The sequence below is a fragment of the Acanthisitta chloris genome, unplaced genomic scaffold, assembly GCF_000695815.1.
Source record: "Acanthisitta chloris isolate BGI_N310 unplaced genomic scaffold, ASM69581v1 scaffold15697, whole genome shotgun sequence".
NCBI lineage: Eukaryota > Metazoa > Chordata > Aves > Passeriformes > Acanthisittidae > Acanthisitta > Acanthisitta chloris.
In genome coordinates, this window is record NW_008681083.1 from 1,643 (window position 1) to 20,111 (window position 18,469).

General features: G+C 43.2%; 1 protein-coding gene across 1 annotated transcript in view; it reads left to right on the forward strand.

Annotated features, from left to right (window-relative positions):
- The first annotated feature begins 546 nt into the window (after positions 1 to 546).
- Positions 547 to 18,469, forward strand: part of RFWD3 (ring finger and WD repeat domain 3) — a 19,644-nt gene continuing 1,721 nt past the window's right edge. Inside the window, exons 1-9 of the mRNA XM_009077967.1 lie at positions 547 to 929; positions 2,289 to 2,527; positions 4,246 to 4,346; positions 4,442 to 4,639; positions 6,915 to 7,006; positions 9,120 to 9,234; positions 13,953 to 14,181; positions 15,487 to 15,637; positions 17,796 to 17,972. Coding sequence (XP_009076215.1) covers positions 547 to 929; positions 2,289 to 2,527; positions 4,246 to 4,346; positions 4,442 to 4,639; positions 6,915 to 7,006; positions 9,120 to 9,234; positions 13,953 to 14,181; positions 15,487 to 15,637; positions 17,796 to 17,972 — 1,685 coding nt within the window. The remainder of the gene's footprint in view (positions 930 to 2,288; positions 2,528 to 4,245; positions 4,347 to 4,441; positions 4,640 to 6,914; positions 7,007 to 9,119; positions 9,235 to 13,952; positions 14,182 to 15,486; positions 15,638 to 17,795; positions 17,973 to 18,469) is intronic.

An 18,469-nucleotide genomic window follows, 5' to 3' on the forward strand; every position in this document is an offset into this window, starting at 1 on the left:
GCTGTTCAGTGTGCTGTGGGGAAGGGTCACAGTGATCTGTTACCATAATGGAATTTTATTCAAAGAAACTTGAAAGTAAACTCACCTCCTGAAAGCAGTGCAGCCAAACATTCTGTGGTAGAGCTTGTTTCTGGCTGTATCTGTGGGTGCTTGAGCTGTGCTGCTCCCTATGGAGAGTCTCAAATATTTCCAAACTGTACTCTGAGATCCACATGAATTTACCTGGCAAATAAATTACGCCAGCAAGAAAACCTTAACTCATCCCAAAGCTTATTTGACTTTGCAGTGTGCCTTTGGTGCTAGCTGCTGTTGATGCAAAGACTTTGAGCCCAGGACTCAGAATGTGCTGCCTGCTGTGCCAACTCATGTACATGTATTGACTTGTGGTGGTTTAGCTCTCCTGCAAAAGGACAAATTTTCTCTTGACTCTGAATTCTAAAGCCTTTTGTAGTCCCTGAGTGCTGCACCTGGTTCTCGCTACCATCAGGCAAGAAGTAAGGTCCAGACTTGCAAATAAATACTAGTGTTCTTCAACTCTTTGCAGAAATGGCTCAAGAAGAGATGGAAGTTGATCTCCAGCCAGTGGCCGGTTATTCCGTGGAGAACTTCAGGACACTTCCCACAGAGCCCTCTGGTCACACGGCGCTGTCGTCCCACGCTCCAGGGCTCGGGGAAGGCGGAGGCAGTGCTGCAGTTCCTCCTGCTGACGACGCTGTTGTCACACCAAACCGTGGCACAGCACGGGAAGCAGCTGCGGAACCTGAGCCGCCCTTGAGTCCTGCCACAGCCTTCAGCAGGCTGCAGAGGCTGCAAGGGTCGTTTGATCCACGCCAGCCACTGCCTGTGCCACAGCTCACACAGCGTCCGCAAGTGAGGAGAGCTCGCAGGCAGCAGAGAATCGGTGGTTCCCAGAGAGCAGTCAGTGCCAGGTAAAGTAGAAATTGGGTCAGAACTATACTCTTACCAAGTACAGCATCAGTTCAAAACTGCCTTGCTCCCTGGCTAACAGAGCCCAGCCCAGTCCAGGTGTGTGGCTGTGGCCAAATTCAGGGCACCTCACCTACCTTTTGAGCTCAGTAATACCGCAGTGACTTCTGGTTTCTTCTGGCAGGATCTTTGCTCTTGTTAAGTGAATCCCTCTGTTTCATATGTTGGCAGTGGTGGTGTTGCCTCTTGAGCCCTTCTTCACATTCCAATTTGCTTGCAGAGCTTCTGCTCCCACTGTTCCCTCTGCTGAGCCAGATTCCTGTCGGTGCTTCCTGCAGCAGTGCTGACTCTCAGCAGTTCCAGCCAGCATTTAGCTCAGTGGAGCTTATGCTCTGATTTGCATTTCACCTTTGATTTGGGGACTGCCTGATTACATTCTCTGGTGACAATTGCTGCAGAAACTTTCACAAACGTATTTTTCTATAGGGTTTTTTCTTTTGTTACCTTTGGACAAAGAAAATTATTTGTATTTAATACCATTTGCAGTGAGTTTAAAGGGTGATGAGTGGGGATGCTCTCCAGGCAGAAAGAAATCCAAGTTTCTGGTTTGTTTGGTTTTTGTCTTATCTTTGTAGCTTTTGTAAATGCCAAAGGCAAAATTATAATTATCTGAAGCATTGCCTTTAAAGTCAGTGAGACCAAGGACTTCTCTCCTTCCAGTTGATTAAACACAACTGTATTGTTTGCCCTCAGATTGCATGTGAAGGTCACTGTAGTTCTCAGGGCTAGAAGGCAACCCAGAAAACTCTTTCGAATCTGAAGGATAATTGAGATGATAGCTGAACTGATGGGGGAAAGGGGAGGATGTTTCTATCCAGGGATGAAGTTCCAGTAGAAAAGAAAAGGGACACTAGGAAGACTTGGCAAAAGTAGCCAATGGAATGAGGCTCTGATACAAGCCTTATGCATTTTCCCAGTAGCAGTGGTCAAGGGAACCATGATGGAGTTAGGGTTGCAGAGACCGATGGGGAGTTCCTTAAGCTTATTAGTGGATGATCCTACTTTGGTTTTCTTCTCTCCAAGCCCACCCTAGAAGAAGACAATATCACTGCTGTAATGAGAAGGAGATTTTCTTTGAGCTGAGCAACAGGAATTGTTGCTGATCCTGCTGATTGTTCACAAAGTGGGTTATTGTATGGGATTGCCCCCCTACCAGAGAAGGTCTGATTTGATAGCTGTGATACCTTCCTGTTGCAGGCAAACACTGGGAAATTCAGTGCAAACAATCATGGAGAAATGTGCTGAGTTTTTAGCTTACCTGAAATAACTGTGGCTTTTGTTTCTTGCTTTTCTGGACCCAGGGCAGCACTGGCCCATTACTTTCAAATCAGTAGGACCCAGGAGCCAGCTGCAGGATCAGTTCCTCACCTGGGGCCCACGACCGTTGTGAGGGACAACCAGGAGCACAGCCCGGATGAAGTGGTTGAAGTAAGCAACTCTGACAGCAGCTCTTCTGCTGAGGAGGAGGAGGAGGAGGTGGAGGCTGATGCACCACCGTTACCATCAGCCCAGGAGACACCTCCAGCAGTGAGCTCAGGAGGTTTGTGCTGTACTTGAGTTGTGTAGAGACTGATTTCAGACACTCTTCTTGCTGTTTGAAAACTCTGCAGGGAAATCCTTTTGAGCTTCACAACAGACGGTGCCGAGAGATCCCTGTGCCCACAGCTGACAGGAGCAGGTTGCTGCCACACGGTTTTCTGGCAAGCAGCTCCTGAGAGCAGCAGCAGCAATGGCTGATTGCTGCCATAATGTTAAATACAATCTTTCTGCTGTTTGCAGGCTGGTACTTATCCTGAACATTTCCAGGATTATTTATAACTTCAGATTTAGGGATTTTTACTTACCATGCTTCTACTGTTATATATTATCAAAGAGTGTTACAAAAGACATCAGGTTGCAGTTTGGAGATCAGCAGTGCTGTCAGAGAAGGATCTGATTCAGTATTTTTTAATTATTTGAGATTTCAATCTGCTTCAGTTCAGAGTTTTCCTCTCATTCCTGTAACTTCTCGTGACACTCTAGCTGAAGAGGTGGAGGTGCTTTTTGTTTGTCTTTTGCTTTCATTGGCTCTTTCTGGCTTGCAAGTTCTTTATCCAAGCTCATGTTCACAGGCTGCCACACACTTCAGTGACATTGTTTGTGATGAACATATGCAGTTTATGTAAGAGTGACAAACAGCTAACTTGCTAGTCAAGGTTATTGATGCCCAGTGAATACAACAACAAGGTTATTTTTTTTGCTTCAGTCTCTAAGGAATTCCTTATGATTCACTCTCTGCCCTCAGTTTTGGTTTTGATTGGCCAGCCCACCTTGTTACCTTTTTTTGAGGGTACAATATGAGGTGCCTTTTGAACAGATCCATTCTGCTTGCTCTGGGCTAGTCTTACACGTGGCAGGAGTTCAAGCTGTTATGTGCTGTATAATATTGTGTGAACATATGCTCTCTGTTGGATTTTTTTTAATTCCCTTGTCTATTTCGCTTATATAAGCTACTGGCTCCTCTTACAGCCCAGAACCACAGAGGCTGAAAACTTTATTGACGTTGGACAGGGTTAGGTGATGCTTCCACTGGATTGAGAATATCTGCCTCGATTACTAAATGAGTTTAATAACTCTTTGTTTTGTCAGGAGCTAGCAGGGAGGCAGTGATTTTTGCTCCCTTTTAGGATGCTAGTGGTGGAAATCCACATGTAGCAGTTGTGTGTGCCTGTGCCTCAACAGAAGGGCCCACCACAAAAACATACAGCCCAGCAGAGTTGGTAGTTAGACAACTACCAGCTGGAAAACTGCTTAAGTCGGAGTGAATGGACAGCCAGCATACGGGAAATGCTTTCTTGGCACATGAAATATGCATGCTTAGATCCCTTGGCAAAGCAGCTTCTGCTTATTGGTGTCTGTCTTTCTCAGGGCATAATGATGCAGGGATATAACCTTACATTAGCCTAACTATAGACCAGATCTGTTTGTTTCATGCAGATCAGAAAAGTCTGATAACAATTGCTGTCCTCAAAAGACCTCACCTTTTTCACTGAAATTCTGTTGCTCTTCATAAAAGAAAACATAAAGTTCTTCAGCTCTACTGTTGATGTATAGAAGGGCTTAGACACCAACTGTGTCCAGGACACTGATGTGAAGCTTTGTATGTAACCTGTGCTGTTGTTGCACTGCTTAACCTATGCCCTGATGATTTCAGATCAAAGCAGGAGAACACCTTTTCCCCTGTTATGTGTCAGTTCATTTCAGCAATGCTTTCTTTAGTTTCCAGCCAGGTCCAAGCAGAGCTACCTCAAGCTTTGTCTCAAGCTTCTGCAGAACATGAAAACCGTGAAGGTGAAGCGGCTGAAGTCCAGCAAAAGCAGGTGACATGAGCTAAATGCTTTTGGAGGCAGATTATGTATGATAAATGCTGCATTTTCTAAAACAGTTGTGTTGCTTTTTTAATTTCTAATCCTAGAGAACTCCACCGAAGAAACTGGAGCCATCAGTTCCTGTTGCACCTCTGGAGGAGGAGGAAGGAGATACCTGTGCCATCTGCTTTGAGCAGTGGACCAATGCTGGGGACCACCGTCTGTCCGCGCTGCGATGTGGACACCTCTTTGGTTACACCTGCATTGACAGGTGGCTCAGGGGACAAGCAGGGAAGTGCCCCCAGGTAAATTGGGTGTTTATGTGCCCTGGAAAGCACTTGCCATTGGGTAATTTCTGCTGCAGGCATGATCACTGTGACTTGTACAACTGCTTGCTGCGTGAGCTGCTGTCAGAAATAACAAACCCCACCATTATTTTGATGTAACTAGGCCAGGAATGACTGGCATTGCTTTAAAGGATGAGTTAATAACTTGTTTTTTTCTCCCTGAAGTAGAGCATTTGTGAGTAGCAGACACAGAAGGTTGAGAGTTCAAGTGCTAAACCTGTAAATGGTTTCAGAACATCACACTGTGGTCCTGGAGTGTATCACCTGGAGTGGAAATAACAGACAGACTCCTAGAAACAGTTAACTAAGCATAAAGAATATGTTATTGCACAAGAAATCTGAGAACTGTTTTGGAACCGTGGAATGGTTAGGGTTGGAAAGGACCCTGAAGGTCAGCTAGTCTAGTTTTCAGTTGGTTAATCTTCTGCTTTGAACTGCATCTGCTTCTGCAGCCTTTAGGAGGACCAGGTTGTTCAGGAAGTTTGCAGAGAGCAAACTGAGAACCAAGTTGCATCTTTAATGTCCATGTGCAAGTGCTAAATCAGCTTTTGAGGGTGCTCTTTTCAGCTTTCTTTCCATGGCTAATACTGATCTCTTCTGATGACGTCTACACTTCTGTGTGATGTGCTTCCATTCCTTATTCCTTTTCTCCAGAAAGGAATATTGACAAAAAATAGGTCAACGAGTACCTTGTAACTAGGATTCAATTCTGCCGCTTTCCGAGTCGGTGGCTGGAAGCCCAGGATTTCTTTGGCTTTGTCATTTTGAGAGCTTCCATAGTCTTGCCTGACTTTGTGCAGGATACTCTCCTCTCAGCAAGAAATGTCCTACTGATGTGTGATGTGATTAAACCTAAAGAATCACTGTTGCCATAGCAAAGGCCCCAAGTTTATTTTTCTTATCCCTGTTAATTCTGTGAAAGCTTTTCTTCCCCCACGTAGGCCCAGAGTTCTCCGAGACCTGCCTGGCATCTTTACTCTTGGGAATGTTGTGGCTGCTTTCTTCTTGAACCCTAACAGCGCATAAGGGGTACAGGGGGTGCTTGCACCCTCTTTCTCTTCCAATGATATAATTACTAAAACATTCCTGGGAGAGCTTGTTCTGGAGAGAACCTTGCAGATAAATCATCTTCCCTTCATTTTCAGTCGCTGTCCTTTGCGACTGAGCGTTCTCTGGTTGAATAGCCCAGAGTTGCTGTGCATGGTGCTCTGTATACTAAGTGGCTTGAGAGCAAGTTACTGTGAAATTGCAGCATTCCTGATTCTGCCAGTGACAGCTGCTGGCTGCCAGGAAAACTGTCTTAGCCTCTTACTGCTCTGCAAGGCAGTTCTTTACAAAGGGAGGGGGTGGTCTGATCTCAAACTATTGCCTGTGGTATCTTCATGCTGCTAAAGAATAGAGAAGTCTTCATTTTAAGTGCACATAGTAATCTAATGTTCAGCAGAGGTTACTCAATCTGGGTATTCACTGTTTCTTTTCTGATCAACGAAGAATATGTGCAAAACAATGAGCTTGGAAGAAATTATGGCATTGGCAAGTCCTGACTTGGGAGGGGGATACATTCCCTTCTTTTTAAGGTGAATCTAAAGTACTAAATGGCTGTAGCTAGATGACAAAATTATTGAAATATCTGACTCCCTGTGTGTCACTGAAATCTGTGGGATGTCAATGTTTCATACTGGCACTGGGACACTTTTATGGATTTGAGCCTGTAGGATTTGGTCAAAGGAATATAGTACAGAGTTAACAGAGTTAGGAATATACTTGAGGGCTCCTAAATCCTTGTCTGTTAGCCAAGCAGCCAGTTTTGAGGTTTTAAAACCAGAGGTTGGGCTGGTGTTTTGTTTTGGATCTTGGTTTTTCCCTCTTTGTTTGTTTTTGGGGTTTTGTTATTTGTGGTTTGGTGTGTTGTTACTGGTTTTTGGCCCTGGAACTTACCTAATGTTGCTGTGTTGCTGATGCATTAGCAGAATACATTTAGTGGGAGGCAAGGAGATGGAATATTAAAGGTGCAGTAGAACATGTGACCTTAACTATTGCAGCCCCTATGAGAGCTCTGGTGTCTGTACGAGGGGCTGTCTTGCAAACACTCTGTATCAATATTCATGGCTCTGTTTTCCAGTAGCCAACCCCTCCCTGCAAAGCTATAAGAATTTTTCAAAATAATACCTAGAGATGCATAGTTTGGATAGTTGAATTCTTGTAGATGAACCCAACTTGTCTTTTTTTTCAGTGCAATAAGAAGGCCAAGCGCTCTGACATTGTGATCCTGTACGCTCGCACTCTGAAGGCTCTGGACACCAGCGAGCAGGAGCGCATGAGAAGGTACAGAGTCTCCACTTAGATACAACCTGCTCACTTGACACTGAAAGCTGCACTCTGGCTGCTACTTCATGCTTTAATTTCCTGTCTTGTCTAAAGCAATTTGTGCATTCCCTTGGGGTTTATCAGGCTTAACAAACCAAGGCCTTGCTGTGTTGCACGTGGCTTACCCAAAAGGAGAATTTTCTTTAGGAACAGAGTTCTTGAGTTTGCATTTTGTGGCCCTGAAACAGCAAAAGCTATCTTGTGCTATATCCTGAAATGTTATCATGGGAGTACATGCAGAGTTGATGCCAAAAAGCTGTATATTGCTAATTCATCATTAGGTGGGAAAAGCAAGGCATAGTTAGGAATGCGAGGGGGATGAAGAGCTGACCTTTTCTGCCATCTTTTCTGCATGCTTTGAACAGAGTAATCTCTCATACGAATCACTTTCCATCTTGCTTTGTCAAACTCTTCATGTAGCTTTACTTACAAAAGGTCAGCAAGCATTACTGGGACTCTACTTCCCCTTGCAACTTAAATGCAGACTTTGTGTTGGATAAAAAAGGAAAAGCAGGTATGAAAATGGGGACTCATTTCTTTTCAGTAAAATGCTGTCATAGATAATAATCTGCAATTGAAAGGCTGCAGATATCTGAGTTCTTGTGAATCTTGTGAATAGAATTTAATTGGGGTTTCTTCACATGTCTGTAACTATCCCACTGTTCTTTCAAGGCAGTCCTTCAACAGAAACCTCACTATCCTGGTAATTATTGCTCAGAAATGACTGAGGAGTAACAATCATAAAGGGAAAAAAAAAACCCTCTGCCCAGATTCCCACTGCCTGCAGGTGTTTGAACTGTACCTTTAAAAGGGTCGCACTTCTTTTTCTGGATTGACACTGTAAAATAAACAAGATGTAAGATTTTTTCAAAGGCATTTAGGTGCTTAAATTTAATCTCTCACGGAGGAGTAGTTGTCTGACTGCTGTCCGTGTCTGTCTTGCTGCAGCCCTTCCCCTCTTGCCCTGCACCTCCTCTGCCTCCTGTTCTTGTTGTGAGGCAGACAGACAGCAGTGACTGCCTGTGGGTCCATGGAGCTGCTGGCAGTGGCTGCTTTGTGGCACACAGCCATGAGTGGAGCAGAGATGTGTGTGTGCATGCATCAGTGTCATTTGCATGTAGCCTTGAATTACATATAAGATCACAAGGTTTGTTCTTCACATTGAAAAAACCCACCAGCCTTCAGGCTCTGGATACTTGTGTACAGAATGAGTTTGTGCTGGTGAAGTGCAGCATTTCACCTGTTTCTTCCACAGAAAAAAAAAAAATCACATGAAAATGCCATAGGCAAATGACAGAATTCTGTGCTTGGTGAACATGCAGGGATTGTCTGTGCATTTGGAAAGTACTTAGACAAGCTAGAGCTCCCTGCATGTGAGCTACTGGAATAACTGGAAAACTGCAGCTTTTGAAGCGCAGAATGCAGTGGGCAATTTTATAGACCCAAACGTACAGCTAATTTTAAGGTGTACTGGTGTTTCTTCCCCTTCTTTAACTATTCCTTCATATAAGCCTATATGAAAGAAATTCAAGTAAGTTACCAAAACTTCTGCTGCTAAAGGTGTCTGTGCACTTTAAGGCTCAAGGTGAGGTAGTAAGTGTGGCCTCTACTTGGGCATTCACAGAGAATTTATCTGTGCCATTCCATTCCCTCCTGAAATACCAGATTTGTTACTGGTAGCTGAGACAAGCTTGAAGACCTTGCTGTGTTATGGCTTGCTGTATGTCGTATGGACACTGATGGTACAGAATTTACACAAGTGTTTCTGTAGGGGGAAAACCCCCTGATTTCTCTTTGACTCTCCTCTACTTAGTACTTCTGGAGAGGGTGAGGAGAAAGGCTGTTGTTTCCATGAAACAATACTTGAGTGAGTCATTCAGAACAATTGCATAACTGAGAACATCTCGAGGTGAGTGCACTAGATGAGTGTGGTACCAGGTTTCTGTTAACTTTTGAATTTTCCTGAACAAGACTTGTGTTGGGACGAAGCTTGAGGACAGGAGTTGACAGCCCAGAGAAGCATTCTGGGTAACACCTAGTACTAAGGATTGCTTTTCCCTTCTTCCACCAGCTCTTTAGAAAAGGAGCAAATGTTGCGGAGGCAGGCGGAGCTGGAATCTGCGCAGAGCCGTCTGCAGCTCCAGGTTTTGACAGATGAATGCAGCAAACTCCGCAAGCAAGTTCAGGTGAGTCTCACGCTACTAATACACAGAGGATTCCCTTTCTCTTCAACCTGTCTTTTGCATGTTCCCTTAGAGGACAGAAGACAGGCTTCCAGTTTTAATAAGCAGCCAGATTTAATAAACTCAGTTGGTGAATCATCCCAGGCTGGTAAACATCTCAATCTGGTAAATATTCCAGGCTGTCATATTCACATATGCTACATAACACTGACTTTGGTTTTGATGCTTTTAAGACTTAATCAAAGTTGCAGCCTAGCAGTAGAGTTGTTTGGTTGCTGATGTTGCAGGTTCCTGCTCAGATTTTGTGTTGCCTGGAAAGACCTGGTAATACAGAACCAGACTTGTTCTCTTCATCTTTCTTGTAGTTGCATCAAAATAAGCTTTGACAAACTCTGTAGTAAACTTAAAATAGACCTATTAGTCTAGACTTGACTAGTTAGTCAAGAACCTTTGAGAAGCAGTTTGTGAAGAGGTATGGCTATATGAAATATGAAAAGAAAACAGCAACAAAAAAACCCTGAATTTTTTTTTTTTTGAAGGTCAGTCAACATTCTAGTTTAGGACCTTCTGGTACCCTGAGGCCTGTCCTGTCAGCAGGGGAGGCTGCATGCATAGGCTGAGCAGCTGCTGAGAGGCCCCTCTGTCCCCTTAGAACACAAATCACTGACAATAAATGACTGGTGCTAGATGGCTATTCCTTTCTGGCTTATGCAATACCGAGGTATTTTGTAACCCATCCCAGCTGCTTTTGCAGGATTCCTATAAATTGTGGACTCTACTGGTGCTTCCAGCTGTGAATTAGCTGCCATGTTCCACCAGTGCTAGGTTTTTCAAGAGTGTTTCATTGCCACTTTGCTCACCTCTTTGTTGTATGAAGTAGATGGTATCTATTATCTCACTGTCTAATAACTCGATTTTATGCTTTTCTTTATTTCTGGATTCTTTTATAGCCTTGGCTATTCATATCTGTACATTATACAACATCCTCTTTGCTGAAGTCTTCCTGTGTGATGTAAGATAAGGCTTTATAAATTGCCTAAAATCCTACATGAAGCTGTGTGCTCCTCAGTGCCAATAAGAAAATTGGCCCAGTTCAAACTTTGGCTTAAGAAAAATGTGAATAAGATAAAACTGCAGGTCCATAATGTTCTCCTGCAATTCTTTTGGTGTTAAATGATAGAGTATCCAGTCTAACTGAATTGAAGTCCCATGTTATAAAGATTAAGTACCTTGTGTTCTTTAAGCTCTGTTTCAGTATTTATACTGCATTCATCACTGTCCTGTAGTGGTTAATGCAAATGCTGGAAGCAATTTTTAAGGTGCTTGTTTATGCTAGGAATAAACTGAAAGTAGAACAATTTTCTGGGGAGCGGAAAATCAGCAAGAAGTCTGGAATAAGTCTTTAAGTTGTTTGATTATATTTTGAGCACATGCCTAACAAGTTCCTTGTTTTATGAGAGGTCATCTAGTAAAGCAACTACTTGCATAGTAGCATTTAGGTTGGGAGGGACCCCTGGAGATTTCTAGCCCTGCCCTAGTTGGGTGATTCCAGTGTGGGGTTAGGTTGCTCAGGGTGTGGAGTCTCCCCAAAAGTCATAGTGAACCCTTTTTGTTGCTAATGCTCTTCAGCTGTGCCTCAGGAGCTGTCATGGCACTAGTTATGACCCTCCTTTAGGTTTGTATGCATCTTTCCCTGGCTTTGCCCATTAACAGTCTTGTCCATTACACTTTGTTATTGAAGTATTTAACATGATTGAGACTAGCAAATGGATAAAGTCTTTAGCTATATGAAAATACATGAGGAAAGGAACTTGAAGTTGAGGGGAGGTAGCTAACTAAAACTCTGGAAGAAAGCCCTCAGCAGTGTTGTTTCCATCTGTAAACCTGCAGCGTGGGCTGTGCTGAGCTGTGTGCTGCACACTGCATGGCAGGTTCAAGCTTGCCTTTTGGAAGCAGAGCTACTGGCACCTTACTGTTACCTTAAGTTTTTCCTTTGGGAGCAGAAAACTTGAGAATCAGATATGAGCTACTGCAGTACTCCACCTGAATTTGTCAACATTTTCAGTAAAAGTTAGCTAATGATAAGCAAAACCATCTCTAGCTTCTGGCATTAATACCACTGATCTTCTGGGGTAAGAGATTAATTTTGCAAGTGGAAAGCTGTAGCTATGCTTGGGTATGGAGCAGTAAAGGGAGCACTGGCAGGGAAATGACAGGACACTGCACATTGCTGTGCAGAAGAGAGCAAATGTAATTGTGAGCCTTGCAGAGATCAGTTTATATTGCTCAATGTAATGGAAAAGCTTTTTTAAAATAGGATTTTCAGAGCATCCAAAAAAAAATGGGATGGCAAAATATCAGTAAAAATGTGTCTCTAATACCTCTAGAAAAAAAAATTAGGCTCATGGTTTTATTGCATAAAAATTGTTCATCTTTGTGATCTTTGTGTTCTCCTCCAGTTGATGTCTAGGGAAGTTAAAGCTGATACTTCATTGCTGTTGCTTATAATAAATAAAGCCAGTTAAAAATGCTCCATGTCCCTTAGCCTGAATTTGCAGCCAAACCCCAAAGGAAGGTGGAAGGTGGAATGGCTGCAGTGCTGCATCACAGCTTGAAGTTGTCCTGTCCTGTCTGTTAAAGGCAGGACTGGGCTGTGCAGTGTGAGGTGGCAGATGTGGCTCCTGTAAGGGTCTGTGGGAGACAGCCAGAGAGTGACAGTCATTGATACCTGCCTTTGTCTTTAAAGCTTCATATCAGCTATTCAGGCTGTAACCTAACACTCAAAACTGTTCAGAATTTATTGTAGCTAGTGGGTTTTGTTTCCTATTCATTGTGCTCTCCTGTTTCTAATTCTCATGCATGCTCCTCAGGAAGACTTCTGCTGCATAGCCTCTTCTTTCCCCCCCCGTGTGACTGTCCAGTCATCCCTGCAAAGGCAAGCTGAAATCCAGGAGACAAAGTGTGTGCAGAGAGAGAAGTCTGCCCTCAAGGCCCTTAGTTAATACCAGGCAGGAGGAAAACTCTGCAAAGCATCTTAAAGGAAGGTGTAGCCTTATGTTACCAATAGAGTGTTCTTTTGAGCACAATTAGTGGACTTAGTCTGCAGTGCAACGTTGTTTAATCACCTAGGTAATGTGCTTCCAGTGAGACTTCCTGACTCTGCTGGGTTTGTCCATTGTGTTTAAATGTAAACATTGCACTAATAGTCCTTGTGATTTTAATTGCTTGCTTTCCTTTGTAATAACCTGTGTGAAAATTGAACATTAAGTGCAGGTGACAAGGAGAGTTTTGTAAGGTCCCCAGAGCAACAAATAGTTTTAATCTCTTCTGATCCTCAGTGGTGGTGGTCTCCTGCTTTTTAGAAATAATTAGTTTATTAAACTTTTGATTAAAAGTCACTCTTTTTCTAAGTTACCTGTGTTTTCACTGACTGTTTACTGTAAGCCTGAAGCTATAGCTTCCATCATAAGTATCCTGGCAACCCCCACGCCCTTTCTTCCTTACTCAGGCTGTTTTACCTTTGCTTGCTCTAATGGGATCATCTTGAGTCTTCAGCTTTGAATTTTGTTTTGGTTTAATTTCTATGTTCCCTTGGGGAATTTGCAATGCACTTGATGCAAATACAGATCAGACCTCTGTAAAGTGTCAGAATTGCTCTCCTCTTGAGCAGTTTCCAGAAGTTATAGGTCTTGATAACTATTAATGTAGAGCTTGATCTTTGATCTTGCCTCTTCAGAAACTGCTGTCTTTGCTTCCCACGTGAGTTAAGCAGTGGTGGCTGGTTAAGTGACTTGCAATTACTGATAAATTCATAATATCACTCTTGTGGCCCTTAATTGTTTAAAGATTACACAGTGTTTGAAGCATAATCTGTGTTGCTCAGGCAAAAGAGAGCAAGTAGCAATTTTCTTAATATATACCCTACCTCTAAAATATCCCTGGGGTTCTGTACTGTGTGGTTTTGACCTTGGGTTGCAAGATAGTCCAAATGCTTTTTGGGAAGGGGCATTTCTAGTTCACTCACAATATGCCAAGTAGCACTGCCTGCATTCCCACCTCAGCCCTGATGATCTCTGGGAAAAGGAATTCAAAGACTACCTTGTTGCTCATGGAAGCTGTCCTTGGCCATGCCATTGCTGAGCATCCTTGAGCATTCATAATGGAGGTGGAGGAAAACAGGACTGGAGCTCTAGAGAGTTGTCATTCCTGGAATTTGCTGCCCAGGGTTTACAAGAACAGGATCATTGTCATTAAATAGACTGACTTGTTTCCTGCAACACCCTTTATGTTGGAACTTGGGCTTTTATTTTTTTATGGGGTATTCTGGAAACTCTGGAAAATGGTTTTAATTGACTTTCTCTTGTGGTTTAGCTGCATGTAATACTTGGCAGTTCATTCTCTTCTAAACAGCATTGATCTGGTAATAATTGTTACTGGCTCTTATGTGTTGCCCAAGAGTCCTTTCTTTCACAGGGTGTAATACATACAATAACAGACTTTGAGTGCATTCTGCCAGAACTCTGGGAGTATTTGAATGCTTCTGTTGCTCACTGTCCTAGGCCGTGGATTTAGAAATGCAGCACTTCAGGAAGAGCACAGGAACATGACCATACTTTTCCTCTTTACCTGAGAACAAGTACAGTTAGAGCATCTGGAGCAGATAGCACAGAAGGTTACATCACTAGAGATGCATTAAAGCTCTTTGGGTTTTTTCTTGGCAGGAGCTGAAGGCTCTGGTGGCCCAGCACAACGCGAGTGCTTCTCAGCATCCTGGTGGCTCCCGCACCTGCCTCCCAAGCAGCCTCCCCTCCAGCCAAAGCCAGCGCAAGTACCACTTGGAAAAGGTTTTCCTGGTGTCTCAGACTGGGAACTGCAGAGTAATGGCATACTGTGACTCACTGAGTTGTCTTGTGGTATCACAGCCTTCTCCACAGTCTACTTTGATTCCTGGTAATTAAGCAAGTCAAGATTTGGAGCTTCATAGATGAATGTTAAATGTCTTTTCTACTTGCTTCTTGTTTCACAGTTCTCTGCTTCACCTTTGCACATGCCTTGTAAACTGAGAATACTCACAAGACTCCCTGTAGTTCATCTAGTCCTTGCATTGGTAGCTTCTGCCTAGTGAAGTAGCTTTTCTCATGGCACTTCTACAGCAGAGTCCTAGCAGAGAGTCTCTGGCTCTCCTGTTGGAGTGCCACATCCACAAGAAGGTAAAAGCTGTGTCTGGTACTCCTTGCAAAGGTGGGTCTTCTGAAAGAGCAAGGATCCAGGCACCAGGGAGAAGCTTCCAGTGACTGAGTGAGAAACACAGCTCCTCAGTGTGGGTGGATTGATCTACATGCGGGCAATTTGTCAATACTGTCAAAAAAACACAACCCATAACAGAACAAAGAAAAAAACCCAAACCCAAAGTCCTTTTACTATGAAGCTATGAGCACTGTTTCCTAGTGAGGAAATAGGAAGCCAAGAAGTCATGGGCGGCCCTGATTTTGTCTCACTCTTACCTCCAGGGGCCAGTGACCTGACATCTGGACCAGTGCCAGTTGCTTTTTCAGTGCAATAGATCTGGCATTAGGAGTCTGAGCGTTTATTTGCAAAATGCTTTCTGAATGATGAAACTTACTTATTTGGTTAATGGGTTTGAGGTTAATGTGCCTTATCTAGGCATAACAAAGTGGGTTTCTGCATTTGTAGCCAGGGAATGAATCTCTGAATGGAGGCTTTGTGGTGACTCTTGTAGCACACAGGTTAGGTTCACCTGGAACCATTCTCTGCCGTGACACTTGTTCTCTTAAATAGCCATGTAATCCTATTGTGTGTGGTTTTATCTGGGCAGCAGTGTCTTTGAAGAAGCTGGATAAAGAGCAGCAGACCTTGTAACAGGAATTGTAACACTGGTAACTGAATTTGCTCTGGCTGGCTGGGATTCTTAAGGATTTAGCCCAGTTGCCATTTGAATTAAAGAATGATTTGTGGCAGCTCTTATCATACTATCATAGTATGTTAAGGGGTTGGAATAGACATTAGAGATCATCCAGTCCCACCCACCCTGCTCTGGGCAGGGACACCTCCCACTAGACCAGATTGCTCAAGGCTTTATCCAACCTGGCAATGTTCTTATCCAGAACAGTAAATAACTTTAACGTGTTCATCCCCCACAGGCTGCAGTACAGATGTTGTAGTTCTGGCATAAAATAGCAAGTTCTACACATATGCTGCTTTGCAATAACCTGCTTTATCCTTCTTCTGTGACAGGTTGTGGTGTGAAGATGATGAGTGTGGCCAACCTGAAGAGCAGTCAGTACATCCCCATCCATAGTAAACAGATCCGGGGCCTGGCTTTCGGCACTCGAGCAGATGGTTTGCTGCTCTCTGCTGCTCTGGACAGCACTCTCAAACTGACCAGGTGAGCCCTGCTGTGGGGAGCAGCCTGTGTCTGCAGGGTTTGGCTGTGTGCAAGAGACTGGATTGGATTCTTGTTAGAAATGTCTTGCAGCACTTGCTAATTCTGTATTCTGAAAGATGCTGCGAAGATGAGATCAGGTCTGTGTGTTCTTCCTGCATATGGGAACTATCAGAAGGAAGGACTTACTGATGCTGTCACATCTTCTAGGTGAAAGTGTTACAGAGCTACATCTCTGTAGTACTTTTCCTGTGTCGAAAATAATTCAGCATGGATTGGCCAAGTTGTGTTGAGAATAAACGTAGCATAATGTATAGACGTGAAATCTATTGTCCACTTGGTTTTCTGTTACTGCAGGGAAATGTGAAGTGTGAGAACTTGTATGGCATAAAGCAGAAACAAGTGGTGTTTAGGCTGGGCTCTTTCTTCACTGCACTGATATTGGCTTCTCAGATTTTAAATTTCTTGCAGAGCATGGAATTCATCTGGGATATGAAATGCATAAACAGCATTGTTGAGCATGTGCTCGAAACTCTCTAGAGCTAGCAGAGACTTTAAGCAGTAGGTTGGAGACTAATTATACCGAGACTGAGAAAAATGTCTGGTCCTGTTAGAATTTACTGCTTACGAGTGTGTTTTTTTGCTACTCTGCTGCTCTTCAATCTTAATCTTACACTGCTTCAAAACTTCATTGGCTGATTGATTCTTTTTGAGATGTATTAACATCTTTGTGCAACCTGTCTGTCAGTATTGGGTTAGGCAGGATAAGTGTCTGTCAAATGACTGATTAGTCCCAATTCTTTCCTACAAGTGAAGCAATGAAGAGAACTTAATTCTGCAACAAAAATGTACAGAATGTTGCTTTCCTGTAACAGTGTTGAATCACTTGTTAGACTAGATACAAGTAAACAAAACTGTCTCTGATGCTAAAGTCAGTGTCAGATTTCTGATCAGGTTGATACTTTTTTCGTGGTTCAGTCTGGAGAGCAGCTCCTTGTCAGTGTCTGCTCAAGCATTTGACTCCCACACTTGGCTTTGGAACTTGTGATCCTCTTGCTTTTGTGCTTGATCCCTGTCTTGCTTGCTTCAGCAGCATCTTCATACTTTTTTTCAGTCTCCTTCTGCAAGAACAGTTCTCCTTTGGTGATCTTTCTTCTCTAGTTACTGATTTCTTAGACATCCTACCAAAAGGAATTATCCAAGATGTCTTTTTTTCTCCTGCTCTGACTTGAAAGTGTTTAAAATAGCACCATGAGTTTGTTTTGTCAGGCTTTTTTTCCCCCCTGTTCTTTTGACCCAGTCACTGTTCTGATATCAAACTCCCCATCTAGGTTTGTCCTTGTAGTTGTTCCCATGATACTTACCTGTGAGCAATTACTTACTTCTCTGAAGCCCTGAGCACAATCCCCTTCCCCAGGGAGAAGCCCACATGTTGTAAAGGCTATCCGGAGTTACTTTGATATGTGCTGCCTTCTGTCTCCTGCTGTTCTCAGTGTGCCAAGCCTATGTTGACAATGCTGCCCTTTGTAAAAATGTCCTGATCTGGTATCAGCCTCATCTGCTGTTCTGGATTGTGCTTTTCTGTTTATTTCCCTCCTCTTTAGAAACTCCATTTGTGGGAGAAAGAATTAATACTATAAATGTTTTTTAACTGTCCTTACCCCACTCACAGTCTCACTCTTGCTTCAATTGGATTCTTTTGTGGCAAAAGCACTGTTCCTCTTGCATAAAAAGAGGGGAAGTAACGAGAGATGTAAACTGAAGACATGAATCCTGAGATCTCAGGAATATGTGATATTACGGGATTACACCAGAGTTGCTTCTCCTAATTGTTTCCAGAAAAGTAACAGCTTTCTCTTGCCAGTAAGGCAGCTGAGACCCTGCTGTGAGATTTCCTCTTCCAGTCTCCAAAGATCAATGTGGAAAAAGAAGCATTGGCCTGGAAGAATTATAAATCACTTTACAATATCCAAGGGATTATTCAGGTTAGGTTTTCCAGATTCATGTCTGGAGTAAAGGAGGAGTTAATTGAGAATTCGGTCTAAAGAGAGATGTTTCTGTCTAAAGACTTAAAAAAGCTAGATTTGCTTACCTGAATTATGCTGGTTTCTCATCAGTAGATGCTTGTGCAACTGGCCAACAATTTGCTTTTCTTCTGCAGCTTGGCAACAAACACTGTAGTGCAGACATACAACGCTGGCCGTCCCGTCTGGAGCTGCTGCTGGTGTCTCGATGATACGAACTATGTCTATGCTGGATTGGTCAATGGCTCTATCATGATATATGATTTGAGAGACACAAACTCTCATGTCCAAGAACTGGTCCCTCAGAAGTCCAGGTATGGCATAAGGACTTGTCATTCCTCTCAACTAATAAAAGTCAAGTTAAACACAGCTTCTTCCCTAAATCACACAGCAGTTGCAAGGGCTTAAATTGTCTTATGTCAAGCTCTTGTTCAAAAATTCACTTTTAGCACATAAGGCTGGTATGGTGGGAATATATAACTTAGGAGGTGCCAAGCACTCGTACTCTCTTTAAGGCACACAGGGGTCAGAAATGGGTTTGTTTTGGTGCTGGGTTTAGTATTTAGTTTGGAAAGGGCAAATCACAAAGAGGTGTGAAATGCTGATACTTCTGTCTCCTGCACTCAGTGAATCAAATGCTGATTTGCACATATCTGATGTGTGCTGTCTGATGCTTTTGTAAAACATAAGGCTCAGTAGTTAAGTTCAAGTTTCATTTGTACTTGATGCACCCATTGGGGTTCCTTGCTTGAAGGCCCATTTTGTAGCTGCTTAGGCCCTTTCTTTGCTGCGTGGCTGGAGAGACTGGAGC